The 19,591-nt window shown below is 43.8% G+C and overlaps 1 protein-coding gene across 5 annotated transcripts in view; it reads right to left on the bottom strand.

The window, feature by feature from the left end:
• Positions 1–13,062: 13,062 nt before the first annotated feature.
• The window catches only part of Prune2 (prune homolog 2 with BCH domain), a 263,017-nt gene continuing 256,488 nt past the window's right edge, over positions 13,063–19,591 (bottom strand). For all 5 annotated transcript variants that reach the window (XM_036206923.1, XM_036206929.1, XM_036206933.1 and 2 more), the window contains one exon: positions 13,063–16,256. In XM_036206923.1, coding sequence (XP_036062816.1) covers positions 16,226–16,256 — 31 coding nt within the window. In that variant the 3' untranslated portion in view covers positions 13,063–16,225. The remainder of the gene's footprint in view (positions 16,257–19,591) is intronic.

Raw genomic sequence — 19,591 nt, 5'->3', positions numbered from 1 at the left:
CCGGGACTTCAGGAAATCCACAAGCATTGGTTTCTTATACAGAAGCATCCTCCAGGGCAGAAGAATTTCTGAGGACATACGTCTGCATGCTTGCTTGGGATGTTGTACATCTAATACTGGAGTGTCTGGAGCTGTGGAGAAATTGCAAGGTCTCTTCAATGGCAAAAAATATAAAAAAATAAAATAAAGCTATGGAGCCTTTGGTTGGGCATAGTTCTGGACAATGAGCTTCATGGTAGTGATTTTGATTTATCAAGGACCCCACAAATTTCCTAGGCAATTTCTGACAGATTTTGCAACTGAACGGTAAAGGTTGCCTTGGCAGATGCTGGTATTGGGAATGTTACAATCCTCACCAGTGGGTAGAACTTAATCCACCAATGGTTGACTGATGTGAGAGGGCACAGGCCATTGTGAGCAGTGTCACCCTTGGGCAGGTGGTGGTCCCAGAGAGGTATAAGAAAGGTAGCTGAATGGAAGCCTGGGCGCAAGACCGTAAGTGGTGTTCCTCTGTGGTCTCGGCTTCAGTTCCTGCCTCCAAGTTCCTGACTTGAGTTCCTACCCTGACTTCTCTTGGTGATGCAGTGTGGCCTGGAAGCGTACGATGAAATAAATCCTTGTTTCCCCACATTGGTTTTGGTTAATGTTTTATTATAGCAACAAAAAGTAACGTACCTCCCAATTTTGTTTTTGTTTGTTTGTTTGTTTGTTTGTTTGTTTTTGTTTTGTTTTGTTTTGTTTTTGAGATGGGGTTTCTCTGTGTAGCTTTGGCTGTCCTGGAACTCTTTCTGAAAACCAGCTGGCCTTGAACTCTGAGCTTCGCCTGCCTCTGCCTCCTGAGTGCTAGGATTAAAGGTGTGGGCTACCACTGCCCGGTTCATGCTTTCTTTTATATATATATATATATGTATATATCCCACACTGTTGTTATATATTTAATTACACAGAGTCCAATTAGTGCTGCACATATGAGTGCAGAGCCACCCACTACAGTATGAGAGGCCCTGTCTCTTAAAGTCATCACCTTAGGTACTTAGGATTACAGCACATGAACTGAGGGTTGGGAGAGCATCACATCCAAGCCAGAGCAGAAGGTTAGAACAAAAAGCAATTTTTGTTTTGTCTTGATTTTGAGCTGGGTTTTTGCACATTTTGAACTTGCTGTATAGTCAGAGGTGATCTTGAACTTCCTGATCCATTCTCTTTCCTCTAACTTATGAATTATTCCAGATGCATCTAATTCAGAAACATTATGTATATCTTCTACCCTGGGATTGTTTATATTTATCATTTATGTCTAGAAGAAAATGCAGGCATGACCTGGTGGCCAGCCAACCTAAATAAGAAGCATGGCAACCATGCTCCTGAAGTCAGAACACTATACTCCCCACATCTCTTCCACATAGAGACCCTGGTGGTATGAGTGCTCACTGTTCAAATCTGAGGTAATGTGCTAACCAATCACAGTTGCTAGGCTTCCGCTATATGTCTGGAGTGGTTCATCTCCACTCCCTTTACCGACCCATGGCCATTGTGGTCTTATCAGGGGATGTCCTGATGTGTAGTCATATTTACATTAAGTTTCTATTAGGTTTATTTATTTTTGTATGTGTAGGGGTGCGCACATGTGTAAGAAGGTTGGAGAACTTGCAGGAATTGGTTCTGTCCTTCCATCATGGGAATTGCAGGGATCAAACACAGATAGTTAAGCTTGGGAGCAAGAACCTCCACCTGCTGAGCTATCCCACCAGCCCTTAGAACAACAGGTGCTGCTCATGCCTTCCACAGGAGCATCTACCTATGGCCCAGAGGAGTGGAACTATGCTTTTTGCACCAGTGACAAAAAGAAACAGAAGCTGGAGCATCGCCACATGCTTCGAGGACCCTTTGGATGCTGTTTGCCTGGTTAAATACAAAATGGGAAGGGCACACTAAAGGCAGCAGGAAAGGCAAGATTCAGGTTGCCCAGGCTGGGTGGCTGTTTCAGGATGCGCGGCTGTTTGTTTCAGGATGCGAGGCTGTTTCAGGATTCAGTTGCTTGCTTCTACTCTTCTGTGCCTATGCTCTTCATGTTCAAGTTTCTCCAGGAGGTACAATGCCTTTACACAAGTTCAGACCTACAGTCTTCCAGATTCACCTGCCCTGGAAGGCATGGTAATGATCACAAAAGGCTCCTGAATAATCTTGCCAGGTGCCAGTCACATGACTATCCATCTCTGAATTTTTTATTTTATTTACTTATTTTTGAGATAGGGCTTCACTATGTAGCCTTGGCTGGCCTGAAACTCACTATGAACACCGGGCTGGTCTCAAATTCACAGAGATCTGTCTGCCTCTGTTTCCTGAGTGCTGAGATTAAAGGTATGTGCCAGCCATGCCTAACCATCTCTGAACCTATTATCCGTGAATGGAATGGTCTTTTGAGCCAGACCTAGGACAGATTTCCATTTGGACAATAATGGTGACTGTGGGGCCAACTCCACCTGAACACAGAGGTAATTTCCCTAGAAATGAGTATAGCTCATTACCGATACAACTGATTGCTATGAAAAGAAATAATAATGGACACAGTCTCTGTCTTCAGAAATCCTGTAGTTTTAAATGTGATAAGCACTTTAGACAACTTGCCTTCTAGGTTAGTAGGAGTTTGAAAAGTCTTCTCGAATCCCTGGTCACCTGCTCTGGCAGATGTTATGTGGGACAGAGAGGTATTTCTTTTTTGGAAAAAAAAGAAAAGAAAAGGGGAAGTGCTGTGGAATGTTCTGTATGTCAAATGTGTTGCTCTGATTGGGTAAAATAAATAAAGTGCTGATTGGCCAGTAGCTAGGCAGAAAGGATAGGGTAGGCAGGACAAGGAGGAGGAGAATTCTGGGAAGTAAAGGCTGGGGCAGAGAGACAGCGCCAGCCGCCGCCATGACGAGAAAGATGTAAGATACTGGTAAACCACAAGCCATGTGGCAAAATATAGACTAACAGAAATGGGTTCATTTAAGATGTAAGAACTAGATAACAAGCAGCCTGCCACAGCCATACAGTTTGTAAACAATATAAGTCTCTATGTGCTTACTTGGTTGGGTCTGAGCAACTGTGGGACTGGCGGGTAAGAGAGATTTGTCCTGACCGTGGGCCAGGCAGGAAAACTCCAGCTACAGAGATGAGCCATTTCTCCCAGGCCTTGCCTAAGTTGCAGATTAGTAGGTATAGTGAATGCCTGGGATTGTCCCAAGCCACTTAGATGTAGAGCCATAATGAATGAATGTTCCGAGGAGTATTAGCATTCTCGAGAGGGGCAGAGCTGATCGAATGAACATGTAGTGCACAGGAACTGACAAGATAAACTTTCTGAATGGAGCAGGGTAGTCCAACAATGGCTGTCTGCTGACTGGCAAAGCCAAGGACCCAGTAAGCCGCTCTGCAGTCCCAATGTGACACCGAAGGCCAGGAGGGTCCCTAGAAAGCCTCTGGTCTTTAGTCTACATTGGGAAGCCAAAGAACCCGGGTTCCAATGAAGGATGGCCACAGCAGTAGCCATGCAGATTACATGTATCCACCATCAGGGAGTGAAGGCAGGCAGGAAGGCAGGCAGGTAGGCAGGCAAAAGCAGCCCTGCTTTCCCCTCAGACCAGCAGAAGGTGCTGCCACCCTGGGAAGGACTTCTCTTCCTTATCTAATCCTTCCTGAAAATTCCCTTAAAGATCCAACCAGAAGTATTTCTCTCAGTTGATTCCAGATTAATTGAAATCAACAACCACGATTAGCCATCACACGAAGGTGGGTTTGAATTTTTAAATAACAAATACATTTTAAAAATTAAAATTTTATGACTAATTTGGAAGAGAAATTAAAGTTTAAAACACAGCAAGAGTTTCCATTTGTGTTTCTATTGCTTAACCCCTAAATTTCCCAGTCTTCTAGTGGTCACCAGTATCCCCTCCCCAACTATCATAGCATCAGCAGCTCTAGACCAGTTTCCATGGAAAGAACAGGAGGCAGATTGACAGCAGAAGCTGGGCATGGATTCTAAAGGTAGTTAGTATCAGCAAGTGCTTCATTCATTCATTCTTTCTTTCCTGCCAGCCCAAGGATTCTTTACTGATTCTGCCCTCTCCAAAGCTCAGGGCAACAGCTTGACCTTGAACACATTCTCTTTGAGGAAAGTCTGCTCCCAAATTCTGTCTTTTGTATGATTTGCCTCCACATAGTGAAGGCGGGGCTCAGGATGAGACTGTTTCCTCCTGAGAGCACTTGGACCATTTCTGTACTTCCTGGAAGGACCTGGGAAGGTCGGCACTCCCTATGCAGTTAGGGAGAACTGTCCTTTCTGAAGACTAGCCTTCAGTGACTACTGCATTCCCCAATGAACCCAAAGAACTTCCTGTTATTTTATTTTAAGAATTTTTTTGTTTTGTTTTGTTTTGTTTTTGTTTTTCAAGACAGGGTTTCTCTGTAGCTTTGGAGCCTGTCCTGGACTAGCTCTGTAGCCCAGGCTGGCCTCAAACTCACAGAGATCCACCTGGCTCTGCCTTGTGAGTGCTGGGATTACAGGTGTGCGCCACCACCACCCTGCTTATTTTAAGAACTTTTTAAAAGGTGTCCAAGGAGGCCAGAAAACAGCATTGGATCCTTTACAGGCAGATGTGAGCTGCCCGATTAGCGTCTTTCCTAGAACTCACTCTGTAGCCCAGGCTGGCCTCGAACTCACAGAGATCCACCTGGTTGTGCCTCCCGAGAGCTGGGATTAAAGGTGTGTGCCACCACCGCCTGGCTTCCTTCTACTCTTTGACCTGAGGTAGAAGCGGCTAACGATACCAACTAAAGGGAAAGTGCAGTGGATAACTCTTTGAGGTGGGTGCGCTTTCCATCAGAGCATGACCCATGGCTGCTTGCCCTCTCCAGCCTCAGAGGAAAGAAGGGAGCAAGGGGAAGAGTGTTCTAGTCAAAACTGTTGAGTTTGGCCATAGCTCAAAGAAGTGTACCCGTCTGAGCTCAGTGCACCACTCCCCAGAGCTGTCTGTGCATTTGGGAACCAGGCACCCCCCCCCACACACCTCACTTCATTTTCTCAGATCACCTCAGACACAAAAGAGGTAGAAAACTGAACTGAGTTTATTGCTGAGTACATGGCTTGGCTTAGTGTTCGCAGGCACAAGAAAGGTAATAGGGATTCCGTGGGGATTTGTGGCCTAGGATCACTAACTAACTGGCAAGTACACGAAAAATTTCAGATGTCAAACTGAAAAATTATAAGCCATTCAATAAAAATAATGATAGCCGGGGGTGGGGGGTGGGGGGTGGCGCACGCCTGTAATCCCAGCACTCTATGAGTTTGAGGCCAGCCTGGACTACCAAGCGAGTTCCAGGAAAGGCACAAAGCCACACAGAGAAACCCTGTCTCAAAAAACCAAAAAAATAAAAATAAAAATAATGACTACCTTCTCTGAAAAATGAATAAAACATCATAGCCAAGCCCATGAGAAGAGAAATACATAATATGCTTGGCTTTTGAGATATGCAAATAGAAACAAAAAATATTTTTCTCCACTAGAATGATCAAGATTAAAAAGCTTTCAAAGCCCAGTGCTGGTCAACATTGGCAGAGAGCTTCTTTGTGGCCAAACTCTAGCCGGGTTCCCTGCACCCTCTTCTCAACTTGGCTTCTGGCTTAGCATGTCAGTCACAGGCTTGGCAGTTGAGACTTAAAGAAACACTAACCTAGCGTCTAGAAGCTCCAGGCTATGTCCCCAGCATGACCTCAGCCCCTTACTGTGACTGCCCAGGGATGCTCAGCCCTGGCAAAGGATGCTCTGTAATTTGAGCTAGCACAGGCCCTTCACCACCCCTTCAAAAAGCACTGATTAACAAGGGCTCATGGCTGTGAATCTGCTTCCCACCCACACAGCTTGAGATAAGCTTCTGTGTGCTTCTAGGAAATTATCTGAAAGATTTCTGCATTGGAAAAGATGTTCAGAACACAAGATGTCCTTACTGTCTCTCTATAGGTAGTGATAGTCAAGTATACGTGTGTTTCAGAGGAATTCATCCAGAAAGGTTTTCCCTGAGCTGAAGGGTGAGCTGCATGGCTTTTACTCTCTTTTCTGGCATCATGTTTTGATGTATTTAGTTGCAAAAAGCACATGTCTTTCCTCTAAGAAGAAAAGAATACAAGTCTGTTTTATTTTTATGCTGAGAAAATGGATTACAACAGGAGATGAAAGACACTGACTGGGTAGGGGCCCTGGGCTTGGTTCTGGCCTCAGCGGTCTCACTGCCCAGCTCTGATACTGAGGACATCACTGTCATGTCAACTTCCAGCAGCAAGTTCAAGTGATGACACAAGGAGAGGAGAGAACCCTGCTCTTTTGTCTTCTTTCTCCCTTTCTATTATTTCCAATTAAACATGGATCATGAGTCACTGCCAATGGTGACAAAGAACCAACACTATTAAAATGTGTTTATTAAAAATTCTGGATAGCCAGTACAGATTTTATTATTGAAAAAGTTATACATATACTTACATATACTTACTTGTTGATTTTGGATATGTGTGTGTGGGTGTGTGCATGCCACGGTGCAGTGTGTGGTGGGGTTGGGGGGGGAGAGAACAACTTGGAGCAATTGGTTCTCTCCTACAATATGGGTCCTTGGGATCAAACTCAGATGGCTAGGCTCAGTAGCAAGTGCCTTTAACAACTGAGCCACCTCGACAGTCCTAGGATGCATTTTTGAAAATCACTTTTAGGTGAGAAAATAATTTTGAATGTGAAATGTGCAATTACCTCTTATAATGAAGAGTGAATCATTTCTCTGTTAAGTTTTACTAGCTGTAAAGCTATTTATGACCCTAAGAGTATTATGTTGCTCCAATGGAAGAAGGCCCAGTGTCCTTGCTGAGGCTACTGGTGGGAGGCAACCTTCTCCAGCAAGTTTCCAAATAGATGAGCTCCAAAGCTTGAGCATTGTGGGGTTGTATTGACCATCATAGGGGACAACAATTCGGAGTAAAGCCACTCACAGAAGTGAGTCAAACTGACAGCAGAGAGAATCCAAGTCTTAGTTATGGTGTGTGTGTGTGTGTGTGTGTGTGTGTGTGTGTGTGTGTGTTCTCTAGCTCAGTGTACTAAACCCTGATTTTCTGTGTAACAAAGAGCACATTCAACCAGAGCTCTGGAAAGGAGTTGAGGAATTCCCAGTCTGGGCTGTGGATAATTACAGTCACATTTGGAATATCTTGTGCCAGAGTAGAGAATTGTTCCAAGACTGATGAGGACTTATCAAGGCACACAGAAGCCAGACTGAAACAGCCTGATTACAGTGAACAATTTGAGGACCAAAATAAATAATCCCATTTACAGAGATACTGTTGAATAAAGTAAGATTTTGTAAGATCATGCCAACAGAACTATATTAGTAAATTAAAAGTTTGATGGGCAACAGGCTATCTATGCATACCCAGATCTCTACCACAACAAAATCATTAATTACAAGGGGCAGAAAATCTATTTTTTCTCCAGTGGGAAAGCCTACAATACTTTGTAATCAAGTATTCAAAATGAGCATCTGTAGGGTGCACTTGGAAAATCATAAGTCAGTTCTGATGTTCTATTGCCAAGGATGAGTAACCTGAATCCAACAGCTACAGCCAAGCTGAGGGACACCAAATGGAACAACTGTAACATTCACAAATGCCAGGGCTGCAGAAGTCATGGAAAGCTGAAGAATCATGCCAGGTTGAAGGAGACTAAAGAGGCACAAAGACTAAGTATAAATTTGGTCTGGATCATATCCTTCTCTACAAAGGACATTTTTTGAGACAATGGGTGAAACTTGAAGGACACAGGGATTGAACAGCTGCATGCTACAATGATAGTTTCCTGATGAGATGTCCTTGTGGGTAGGATACATGGGATACTGGTTGATGGTGAGGAACTCTGTAGACAACCCACTCATAAATGTCTTCTTCCCTTTCCTTTCTTGTCTCTCCCTTCTTCCTCTTTATCTTCTACTGCAAGGCATTGAACTTCTGTCTCTGAAATGTCACATGGCCTGGTTATAGCTCCGTCCCTGTTCTTGGCAATGCTTGAGATTATTACTAAACAAAAATAAAAACCAAGGGATAGAGAAATGACTTAGCAGTTAAGAGCATTTGCTACTTTTCCAGAGGACTGCAGTGATTCCCGGCATCCACATTAGGTGGCTGACAGTTATCTGTGACTCTAGCTCCTGGGGATCTGACATGAACCTCTCGTTTCTTGGGGCACCTGGATTCACACCCACATGCAAACACAGCCACCTTCACACAAAAATAATAAAAATAAATCTGAAACAAAAAAAAAATCTAAAACCAAGAAGCAAACAGCAGAAATAAGAGTTTCAAAGGAGTATGGCAGGGGCTGGAGTAGTATGGCTGACTTAGCAAGTTTCCTATTGCTATAATGAAACACCACGACCAAAAGCAATGTTGGGAGGGAAGGGTTTATTTCACTTTCACTTCCACATCACAGATAATCCATGAAGGAAGCAATGACAGAAACTCAAGGCAGGAACCTGGAGGCAGGAACTGAAACAGAAGTCATGGGAGGGACTGCTGCCTTCTGGCTTGCTCAGCATGCCTTGCTCAACCTGCTTTCTTATATACTCAGGACCACCAGCCCAGGGGCAGCACCACCCAGAATGAACAATGATTGGTTAACAAAAATGCACCACAAACTTGCCCACAGACCAGTCCAGAGGAGCTTTTTTCAAATGAAGTTCCCTCTTCTCAAGTGACTTTAGCTTATGTCAAGTTGATATTAAATGCACCACTACAAGAGCTATCAGGGGTAAAGAAAGTTGTCTGTTTGGAAGAAGAGTCAAGAAGGAAATGAGATGCAGGCATGGTTGGCAGAAACCAAAGATGAGGTTAGGGCTAGCAGTGGGCTTGGAGATGAGCTCACTCAAAGACAAAGCCTAGGACAGTGTGTGTGGGGGGAGAAACCATAGACTTTTTTGTAATGTTTTATCTGTATTAAGCCCTAAGTTGGACATTTAATTACAATTTAACCAGTATATAACTATAGAGGATGGAACTTTGATCCACATTTTAAAAGGATGGACAATGTAAGGCTCATGGAGGTCAAGGAACTTGTTTAAAGTAATACAAGCTAGTAAGTAGAATCAAGATTGAAATCCCAGCATGGCTGTTCTGAAAGACAGTGAGGGGGCAGAGAAATGGTCTCATTAAGATTAGGGAAGACCTTTGCCCCAGACACTGGGAAGGGCACAGGGACTGAGAGGGAAAACGATGGTTTGCCATGGCTCTTGACACCAGGATGTGAGTAATCTGAAGAAATGTGTCTGTTGAATTCTTGGGGGAACAGAAGAAAAAGCAAAAGAAGAACACATGGACGAACACCTTCACTAACAAGTGAGAGGAAGCAGGAGTCAGGGGAATTGGCAGAGGGCTTGGGGGTACGACAAAAGACTTCCAGGGTGGCTTTAATGATCCCCACTTCCTGGTTTGTATACCTCGTGTGGTCTATTGACCTGCTTGTGATAAAATTGAACAACTTAGAAAATACCACGTCTGTGATGGATGACATCACAAAAAATGCGCCTTCCATCTTGCTAGCCTCTCCCCCTCAACAAGTTTTCCATGTTAGACAGATCTACAAGGCAAAGCTCTGAGGGCTTCTGCTTACAGGCAGTGTGAATGGGGTCCTCAGTCCAACAACCACCAATAAAGTGAATCCTGCTCCAAGCCAGGCAGGTAAGCTTGGGACTGGATTCTGCCCCAGTAAAACCTTGATGGAGGCTCGCTAGACACCCCAGACCAACACCTAGTTTGTACCTGTGAGAGAAGCAAGCTTTCTGACCCCCAGAAACTAAAATCAGTATGTGCTGCTTCTAGGTGCTGGGGTCATTGGATAGATTATATTGTCAATATTCAAGGACTCTACTGTTGTAAATTCATTTGCTGAAATGTATTATATCCTCAAATCAATACTTAGGGCACTTTCATGGCCATTTATGAACATTTGCAGAGTGGAGGCACATTTGCATTGTCAGAGACAGGAACTCTGGCTGAGGTTGAACAGGTGGGGCTATGTCTTTGCTTCAGCTTGCCTGCTATAAACAAGTGTCCTTTCCTATGGTTTTCCTTTTGCTCTTTTTTGTAGATTTCACAATTTAAGAGGACTCCCAAGTGTAGAGATGAAGTACTGCTTAATATTTTTAAATGCACAGGGCTGAGATGTGTCTTCTTCTGCTGTTGTGATAGTGGGAGACAGATCCAGGGTCTTGTGTGTGCTAAGCTTGTGCCTTACAGGGCTACACCTCCAGCCCTGGGACTCGGCTTCTAGAGCGATTACACATATTACACATGCAGAGAAGTTCTGCTCTGCCTGGGATATATTCAAGCTGTTGGCTACGAATTCAATGTTAATAAAGTAAAACATATCAAATAGGTGTTTTTAAACACACACACACACACACACACACACACACACACAGAGAAAGAGAGAGAGAGATAGATAGAGAGAGAACACAAGCAAGCTGCTGTGTTGGTCAGTTGATGGAAATGCTATAACCAGAGGTTCCTACTAACCCAGCCCTGTGCTTCTTCCCCATGCAATGGATTGGTGTGCACTAATTCGTGCTGTGTTGATTTCACAGGACAGAGAACCATCATGGACAATGAGAATCAACCACAATGTGTTAATGCCAATGGCTAATGAATGTGACAGACAGCTGGATAATTCATCTCACCCACTTAAGAGGGGAGAGTTTCAGAAGGAAATCAAGGTCAAGTGTCCAGGGCTGTCGTTCCTCATTAGGGATGAGACTGCAGAAATGGAGAGGAGTTATTTCTGTCAAAACAGTCATATATTAAAAAGAAAGAAGTTTCCTGGTTGAGGAGGTTATTTTATGAGCTGGAAAGATGGTTCAGTTGTTTAGAGCACTTACTGCTCTTGCAAATGCCCCAAGTGTGATTTCCAGCACCCATGTTGGTTGGCTCACACTCACCTGTAACTCCAGTTCCAAGGGCTTTCTGGCCTCCTTAGTCACTGCATGCACAAAGTGCATACATAGGCAGCCAGGCACACACACACACACACACACACACCACAGCACAGGCAAATGCATGCTCATTAAAACAAACAAACAAACAATCTTTAAAGAAGGTTATTTTGGGCAAATGTGAATGAAACTATGTAGGAAAATCAGCCCCACCCCCCCCCCCACCCCCAAAGCATCTTCCACTCTGTACAGCCCAAAGCTGTATGTAGATCAATACTTCGAAAGTCATCAGATGAGTTAAAAACTCCATGACTGTCTAGAATGATGAAATGAGGCAGCTCCTGGCAAGGCTTATGCACATGGACGGCCAATGCAGCGAAAGGGCACAGGAGACAAAGCGGAAGGGAACAGCCCTTTGGAGACCCAGACTGCCTGAGCACAGCTTTTCCATGACCTGCCCTGAAAGGCACGGCTTCCACTGCTGAAGGCTTATTCACTCCATAAGACTCCCTTTGATTTGAATTATTAATTAGCCCCCCCCCCCTTCCACCTTTCATCTCACACCCTGCATTTACTCCAAAGAGTGGGCTAAGTCCTTGAAAACACATGGGTTTGCATAATGCCTGTCTTTGTTTAGCATGTGTGTATTTGGGGAATTTTTTTAAACTTTTCTACCTCTGCCCTGTGATTTAAGTGATCCTCTGAATGTGTAGCTTGTTTCTCTTCACATCTGAGCCATGTGAAACAGTGTGCACCCACCTCATTCCACCCAGTCTCCCCCCAGTTCCCACCACCTCAGGCAGCAAAATGAACCTAACTGTCCACATTGGCACAGTCTGGCATCCTTTTTTTTCCCCCAGACAGAGTTTCTCTGTATAGCTCTGGAGCCTGCCCTGGAACTCACTTTGTAGACCAGGCTGGCCTCAAACTCACAGAGATCCACCTGCCTCTACCACCCAAGTGCTCAGATGTGCCACTACTGCCTGGCCAGTCTAGCATTCTTTCATCTGTGATTACTTCAGCCCCTCTTTGCTTCTTCGCCTCCTTGATTCTAATATCCACCAGAACTCATGTGGAGTACACAAAAACCCTCACTTTTTGTTAATGTAATCATTGATCCTGCCTGTTGTGACTACAAGAGTGTGATTCTGGGCTTGGTATATGTGGTGCTGGGGATTAAATTTAGGGCTTCATACATGCTAGGTGAGCACTCTACCAACTGAGCTACACCCTTAGCCTCCCACAACTATTTATTTAGTTTACAAAAGGATAGTAGTGGGGCTGGAGAGTTGGCTCAGAGGTTAAGAGCACTGATTGCTCTTCCAGAGGACCTGGGTTCAATTCCTAGCATCCACATGACAGCTCACAACTGGCTGGAACTCCAAGATCTGATACCCCCCATAGATATACATGCAGGCAAAACACCAGTACATGTAAAATAAAAATAATTTTTAAAAAGCATAGTCATGGTTTCTAACTCTGGTTTTGCTTAAAAGTTGTGAAAGTTCATCAAACAAAACTCCAGAAAAAAGGGGGGGAGGGGAGAGACTAAAATGACAAATGCCTCTTTGTGCACCCATGCATGCATGCTCCAGCATGTGTGTGTGTGTGTGTGTGTGTGTGTGTGTGTGTGTGTGTGTGTGTGCGTGCGCGCGCGCGTGCGCGCGTGCGTGTGTTTTGCTGGAGATCAAATAAAGAAACTTGCTCATTTCAAGTACATGTTTTACCATTGAACTATACCCCAAGCCCTAAGTATACTTTAATTTAAAAATAAATATGTTATGAAAAGGTAAGTGACAGAGAAAGGCAAAATAAAGTAACCATGAAATACGGGGACACTCCCAAAATGAGAAGTTATTTACCCAAGGAGCAAATGATACACTTTGAAAGTACAGTGCAAAGAACTCCAAGACATGAAAGGTGATACCAGAAAGAGAATAATACAATTTAGATGGCCAGGAAAACCAAAGTATATACAGTTTGCTGGTGGTAAGTGCCAAGCGTATCATGTTCCTGCTAAGGGAGGCCACAGAGAGTTTCACTAAGTTGAAGAAGGAAACCACAACATGTGGAATCTATTTTTATTTCTGAGTTACACAGCAAGGGTTTATGGATATATTGTGTTCTTACATATCGTCATACTTTTTATCCATACTCTTGAGGCAGAATTTTACTAAAACATGTCTAATCTGTACTTTACTCTGAGCAATCCAATACATGTAGAAAACTCTTTCAATATATAAAAGGTTAATTTGTGCACACCTAGATATTCCTAAAGCAGCAGACCACAGGAAAATTGTGATAAGAGTTGTGCAGAACCATAAAGGAATCCTCAGAATTACATTCTAGGAACAGAGGCTGGGGAATGACTTCCTTGCTCATCAGTATGCCCTAGGGAGGAACTTCATATAACACTGTATGGCTTCAACAGGAACTTAGGGGCCTTCTTCCATCCCTAGCTGTTGCCCTCAAACTTCTCACTCTTCATCAACTACCTTCTGCGCAGATTTTTGTTCCATCCTTGGTCAAAAGCTAGCTAAACACTAGCTGCTACTTAAGAGTGAAAATACCACTTTGGCCCTGATGACCCCTGGTGTTCCTCTAACTACAAATCTACAGGAAAAAGTGCAAAGCAGTTCCTTGCTGTCAGACCAAAGCAAGAACGTCAAGGAGGCAGGCACTAGGGCTGAGCAATGTAAGAGTCCTATCTACCTGATTATGGGCAATTTGCGGGGAATTGCTGGAAGTCTATTCATTTGGTGAACATGGTGGCTTTTCTCTAGCACGTGCAATTAAAGCAACTTGTTTTTTTGAAGATAATAAAATAGCATAAGCTGAAATGCTGGAATGGTATTATAGCCCAGGATATTCCGAACAACATCATTTATTTGAAAGATGCTCACACTAAATTTACTGTGTCATGTCACCTGAATGATCTTCCATACACAGGCAAGACAAGCTCAAAGAAAATGTAAATGGCCGGGTTGTTATTGTTACCATATCTGGTGGGTTGTGGCAAGCACACTCTCTCAACAGCCCCGTGTCTACAGATTTGCTGAGTTGAACTCTGAGGTCTTCACAACTTCATGGGTTCAACATGGCTGCGGGAACCTGTAATTCATCTTCCAAGTGGGACTGGATGGAGTTAATGTGTTAAGCAGGTGAGCAAATCAGAATACTGGGTAGCTATACTCATGTCACCATGATGTTAGGGTTAGGCTTCCGAAAGGTCAGGGCAGGCTAGGAAAGCCTAACTGATTCTGGGGTTTTTCTATCAAATAAGCCAGATGTAATGAAGGAGATTTAAAAAAAAAAAGATAAAGGTCAAAAAAGACACCAGGTTGAAAGGGATCAGTGGGTGAAACTAGATGGTGATGTGGAGGCTTATGAAGAAAAGGGAACGAGCCCATGTATAATGTGTGAGCTTGTATGGAAGACAGGATTGGAAACAGACGTGAAGCAAATGGAGCCAGAGAAACCCTGTCACCTGGGCAATGAAGTTTCCCTGATGAGGAGACTTCTCCAGGGCTCAGAGTGTAGACAGGTCTCCTCAACAAAGCCACCAGGCAGGGTCTGTCTTCACTCTATCCTGATGTCTGTGAGCTTGACTCTGGAGAATGATTCCCAAGAGAAGTTTTCTGGATGGCTTCAGTTTGAGTCCGGCCATTGCATGCTTTTCTGTGAAGAACCCCTTGCTTTATTTCACTAGGCCATGGGTAGATATTTCACTGTCTGTAAATGTCAAAATTTTCTTTACAAGGTCAGACATGGTGGTGCAATCCTATAATGCCAGCACTTTGGAGGCTGAGGCAGGAGGATCACCACAAGTTTGAGGACAACTTGATTTACATAGTAAGTATCTGGTGAAATCCTGTCTTGAAAGGAAGAACTTTTTGACAAAAACCAATGAGTTCAATCCGCTCTGCCCACTCAGTTGGGGAAAGCATTAAATCAATACAAAAGGTGCAGCGGCCAGGGTAGGAATGGGTACACTTGGTAGCGCAGGGGTCAGCACACTTTCTTTTTCTTTTCTTTTTTTTCTCCTCTAAAGATGTAGTGTTTGTGGAGAACTGTCTGTTGTCATCATTCCATTCTGGAGAGGAAGGCGTGAAAGACGCTTCAGACAGCATGAAAACAAATGTGTGTCTCTGTGTTTTAGTAGCATTTTATTTTAGGATACTAAACTGTAAAATGTCCTAGTATGACTAAATATGACTAATTGAAGGAAACAACCTTCTCTTATACTGCAGCCCTACCCTCGGCACAGCTTAGAAGCCTCTGCTAGAGATGCACAGATTAAAAATTACACCAGCAATTTAAAGGGCTTATAAAAACTAGAAACGGACTATTTCATAAAGGCTAGTATATACTTGCACTAAATTTTAATCCTCTTAAAGCAGGTTACTTTTGCAATGCATATGCGTGTTAATTTTGGATGATTCAATGTTGCCAAATAATGTTTGAGTGGGCCACCTTGGACCTGGCATTTGAAGTTTAAGGGCTCAAACCTGCTTTGTGCCCTGAAGCATTGTTAGCTACTGAAAATTGGATGTTCATCTTACGTTTCTCAATATGAAGTTCTTCAAAGATCATTAGGGAAATAATGTCCTAAAAGAGCCATTACAAACAGCTATGTAAAGTAAAGCTTACATGAGTTAGAAAGCCTAGGTTCCTTTTGAAAAATTCAAAGAAGACTCAAGTGGACAGGAAGGGAGCGGGTGCCTTAGCTGATGAGGATTTCATATCTGTCTGACTGTCTTAATCAGACTCAGTATTTCAGAGAGTTCTAGAGAGCCACATTCCTGGGACAAGGCAAGCCCTGTGCATCTTAAATCCATAACAAGAACACGGAGATTCAGTCAATCTACAGACATATATTCACATCTGTCTAACAGCAGAGTTAGGCTATGCTTTTGATAAAAGCCAGTCTAAGGAACCAAGTCCTATTGCACCAAGGGTTAACATAATATTAAAATGGAAGGTCCTATTTTCTTGCTAAGGTTCAACTAAAATTATTGAGGCACGTAATTGGCAAAATGGGAAAATACACAACATTTCATAAAATATTTCAACAGTAAACAGATTCTCTTCCTGTTTCCCCTTGGACATTTCCAATGGCACCAAGTGGTGCGAAGTGGAGAAAGATGACAGACAGCAGCCCTGTCTCTTCCAGCAGGCACATTCCAGCAGAACCACGAAGCAGGAAGTGAGCCCTCCTCTGGCAGGCTGGCTAGGGCTTCTCTTTCAACTTCAGGTCAATGCTGGTTTGGAGGGGGCAGGGGAGAGAAAAAAAATCAAATGAGAGCATTCAATACTAATTCAGCCATCACTCGTTTGCACCTTTCTTCAAATAATCTCAAGAAACCACCTAACTTCTTTCTGCTGGAAGATTCATCTACCAGTTGTTAAGTTTTTCTATAAGTATTGACTCTGGGGTCTGGAGAGATGGTTAAGATGGCTTGGCAGTTAAGATTACTGGCTGCTTGCTCTTCTAGAGGACCTGGGTTTGATTCCCAGAATCCACATGGCCATTGGTAACCATTTGTAACCCCAGTCCCAGGGAATCTGGTGCCCTCTTCTAGCCTCTATGGACACCAGGCATGCACAGAATGTACAGACATACATGCAGGCAAAACACACATACACATGTAAGTAAGTAAGTAAGTAAACAAACAAACAAATAAATAAATATTTTAAAAATAAAAATATTGACCGTTTCTTTTTACAAAATTGCTTCTGGAAGCATTTTCCACCTTTCCAAAAGGACCCAGAAATGAAAGGTTCATGTTAAGCCTCAAACCCAAAGTCAAATCAGATAAAGAACATCACTATGCCTTCCTATTTTTAGTGGGTCACTCTTTCTTTCTTATGAGAGTCAGTTTTTGGTGTCCACTTGACTGGAGAGATGGTACAGCATATTTCTCTTTGTCTGTGTGTGTGTGTGTGTGTGTGTGTGTGTGTGTGTGTGTGTGTATGTGTGTGTGTATGTGTGTGTGTGTGTGTGTATGTGTGTGTGTATGTGTGTGTGTGTGTGTGTGTGTATGTGTGTGTGTGTGTGTGTGTGTGTGTGTGTGTCTACCACAGGAGTCTGGACTGAGTGCTGAAGAGCCATCTTGAATTAGAGTGGCGTGGTCTACCAGACTCGGTGCCAGATGACCTGGAAAGCAGCAGTCAGACAGGACCTGCTCTCTCCTCACACTGTCCCTTCCTGTCTGGGAATCTTTTCTCCTGCAGTCGCTTGTGGACCTCAGACTCCGGGATCTTTGACCTTTGAACACAGGCTCACACCAGCAACCCTCTAGAGAGCCCTCATCCTTGAATTGGGACTGCATACTGGTCTTTGGGTTGTCTAAGCAGCAATTTGCTTTCTTGATTCTCCTAGCTCCTCTCTAGCATAGAATAAAAATTCTTAGAGTTGCATGTGTCTCTCCTCTGCCTTTTAACGAACATCCTACAACCGTCTTGTACATGCCCCACACAGGAAGAGAACTAGAGCCAGTGAACAGCCAGAGAGAGAACTCCAGTAACGATAAAAAGAGGAACGGGTAATTTGAAAGCAACCTGTTCAGAAGTCTGGATTTCTCTCTGCCCCTCTGAGCTGTCAGTCTGGCTGGCTGGACTCCTGTGGCCCATGTGGCAAACAAGTCCTTTCTAGTAACTTTGCAGACAAAGTCGCTTTAACCTCGACCACTTGTCTGTCTAGGGTGCTCTTGTGTGCTGCTTTTCCTTTGAAATTCCCTCAGTGACTTCAGCATTTTGTAGTTGTGCACGCTTGACCACATCACTTACACCCTCCAAGTTCCCATTTCTGGGTTGTATCCCATTAAGGTAGATTGGCACAGTCTATCTCACAACTAGTAAAGGAGTAGGTCTAACTTGGCAATAATCTTCCCAGCTTAGGGAGTGTGAAGATTCTGCTGTGACAGATGTGGTGAGTGGCCAGCTCAAAGGGGACCAGACACTGGTAACTTGTTGGTTTCTTGTGCCTTCAAGGATCTGACTTGTTATCTGCAGGACTTTCCTTGGGTGGCATCTTCATTTGTCGACTGGAATCCTGTATCTGTTTCTAACTTTTACAAAGCAAGTCATGTTTTCTTTTTTAATTGCATTTGTTTCTAAGACGTTGTTAGATGTACTCGGAAGTCAGTGCTAGATCTCAGTTGGTAACTGGAGCTTTATTCTCTCTCAGGGAGTTGGCTCAGTTTTCCATTGAAAACACAAAGACATTCACTAATCTCAGATTCCAAGAGTTTAAAGTAGGCAGTCATTGTGCTTTGCAATCTGGACCTTTTGACAAATATCTGATCCAACACACTAGAATGGACAGCTCCAACCCTTTCTTTCCTTTTTTTGTTCTGAGTCCTTTGTCAAACTTTTTGGGGTTTAAATCATTGCTTTGGTTTGTGGTAACTGAATAGTTGAAAGATTAACGCCTGTTTACCCAGAGTATGCAAAAAGCAACTGTGGACAACTTCCTGAGAAGTCTGCACAGGAAACCACCCTACAGATGGCTTCTGAGACAAGCGCTACCTTGTGGGGTTAATGAAGCCACTGGTAATGCTTCTAATCCACTTCACCAAACAGAACCATTGGTCACACCATTTAAAAGTGCATTACAATGATAAATAGTCCTGCTATAACTGTGATATGAACGAATAAAGTCCAGATCTAAAGTGAGGGGGACAAGTACTGAAAGCAGTCTCCTAACCAAGTGACCTGCTGGAGAACAGCACCGATGGCAACTTTTGGCCAGAACTGAATATAGATGGGGGATTCATCCTGTCTGGGGAGTTGAGCTTCACTGTCCATAACCAACTTGACCCTGAGCAAGAATGACCTACCATCCAGTGGCAGGCTGGTCTCACTTCTTGTGAGGTTCCTTACAAGGTATGTGGCAATCCTATTTAATGGCAGTTAAGAATACTGTGTTTTAGGGAGGACTGGCAAGGAAGGCATAATGTTCCTTCTCCCTGTGGAGAACAGGAGGTCACTATGGGACCCTTACATATCTTATTTCATGTCATTCTTAGCCTGATGGAGCCACCTGAAAGAGCTTGTGCCCAATTTGCAGTTCATCCGTTCAGTACTAGCTACAGGTGTAAAATGCTCCCATGAAGGATCCTTCCATCTCCCCCAGAAGCCAGGAAAAGGTGAACAAAGCCCGTTAGTCCTAACATTCATTCTAATGTTAAAGCAAGCAAGCAAACAAATGCAAGTCTGGAGGTCAGGGGAGAAAATTCTTGCCCACTCCTGTTCCTTATCTGGGATCTCATCCTGCTGATTAGGGAGATGATATGCTTGGTAGGAGCTCAGGAAAGATAGGAACGAAGAAAAGGGAAACTTCCAGAGCATATGTTCTTCTAAGAATGGGAAGTAACATCGACAGTTGGCAGCATCCACCCTTCCCCTCGCCCAGCCCTGGAAAGAGCCCAAACAGGAATAGACGTGCCACCCTCTACACCAGCCCCATAGCCCTCTCACTAATGAGGAGCAGACAAACCGGGCAGGCAGAGGAGTGGGTAAGCCCCAAGATGTCGCAGCAACAGGTTAGTGAGGGAAAAGGCGAACTGTGGGTGCTGTTAAGTGTTCAAGGGGC

The sequence above is a fragment of the Onychomys torridus genome, chromosome 1, assembly GCF_903995425.1.
Source record: "Onychomys torridus chromosome 1, mOncTor1.1, whole genome shotgun sequence".
NCBI lineage: Eukaryota > Metazoa > Chordata > Mammalia > Rodentia > Cricetidae > Onychomys > Onychomys torridus.
Note: the sequence above shows the minus strand (reverse complement) of the source record. Positions and strands in the feature narration are given on the sequence as shown.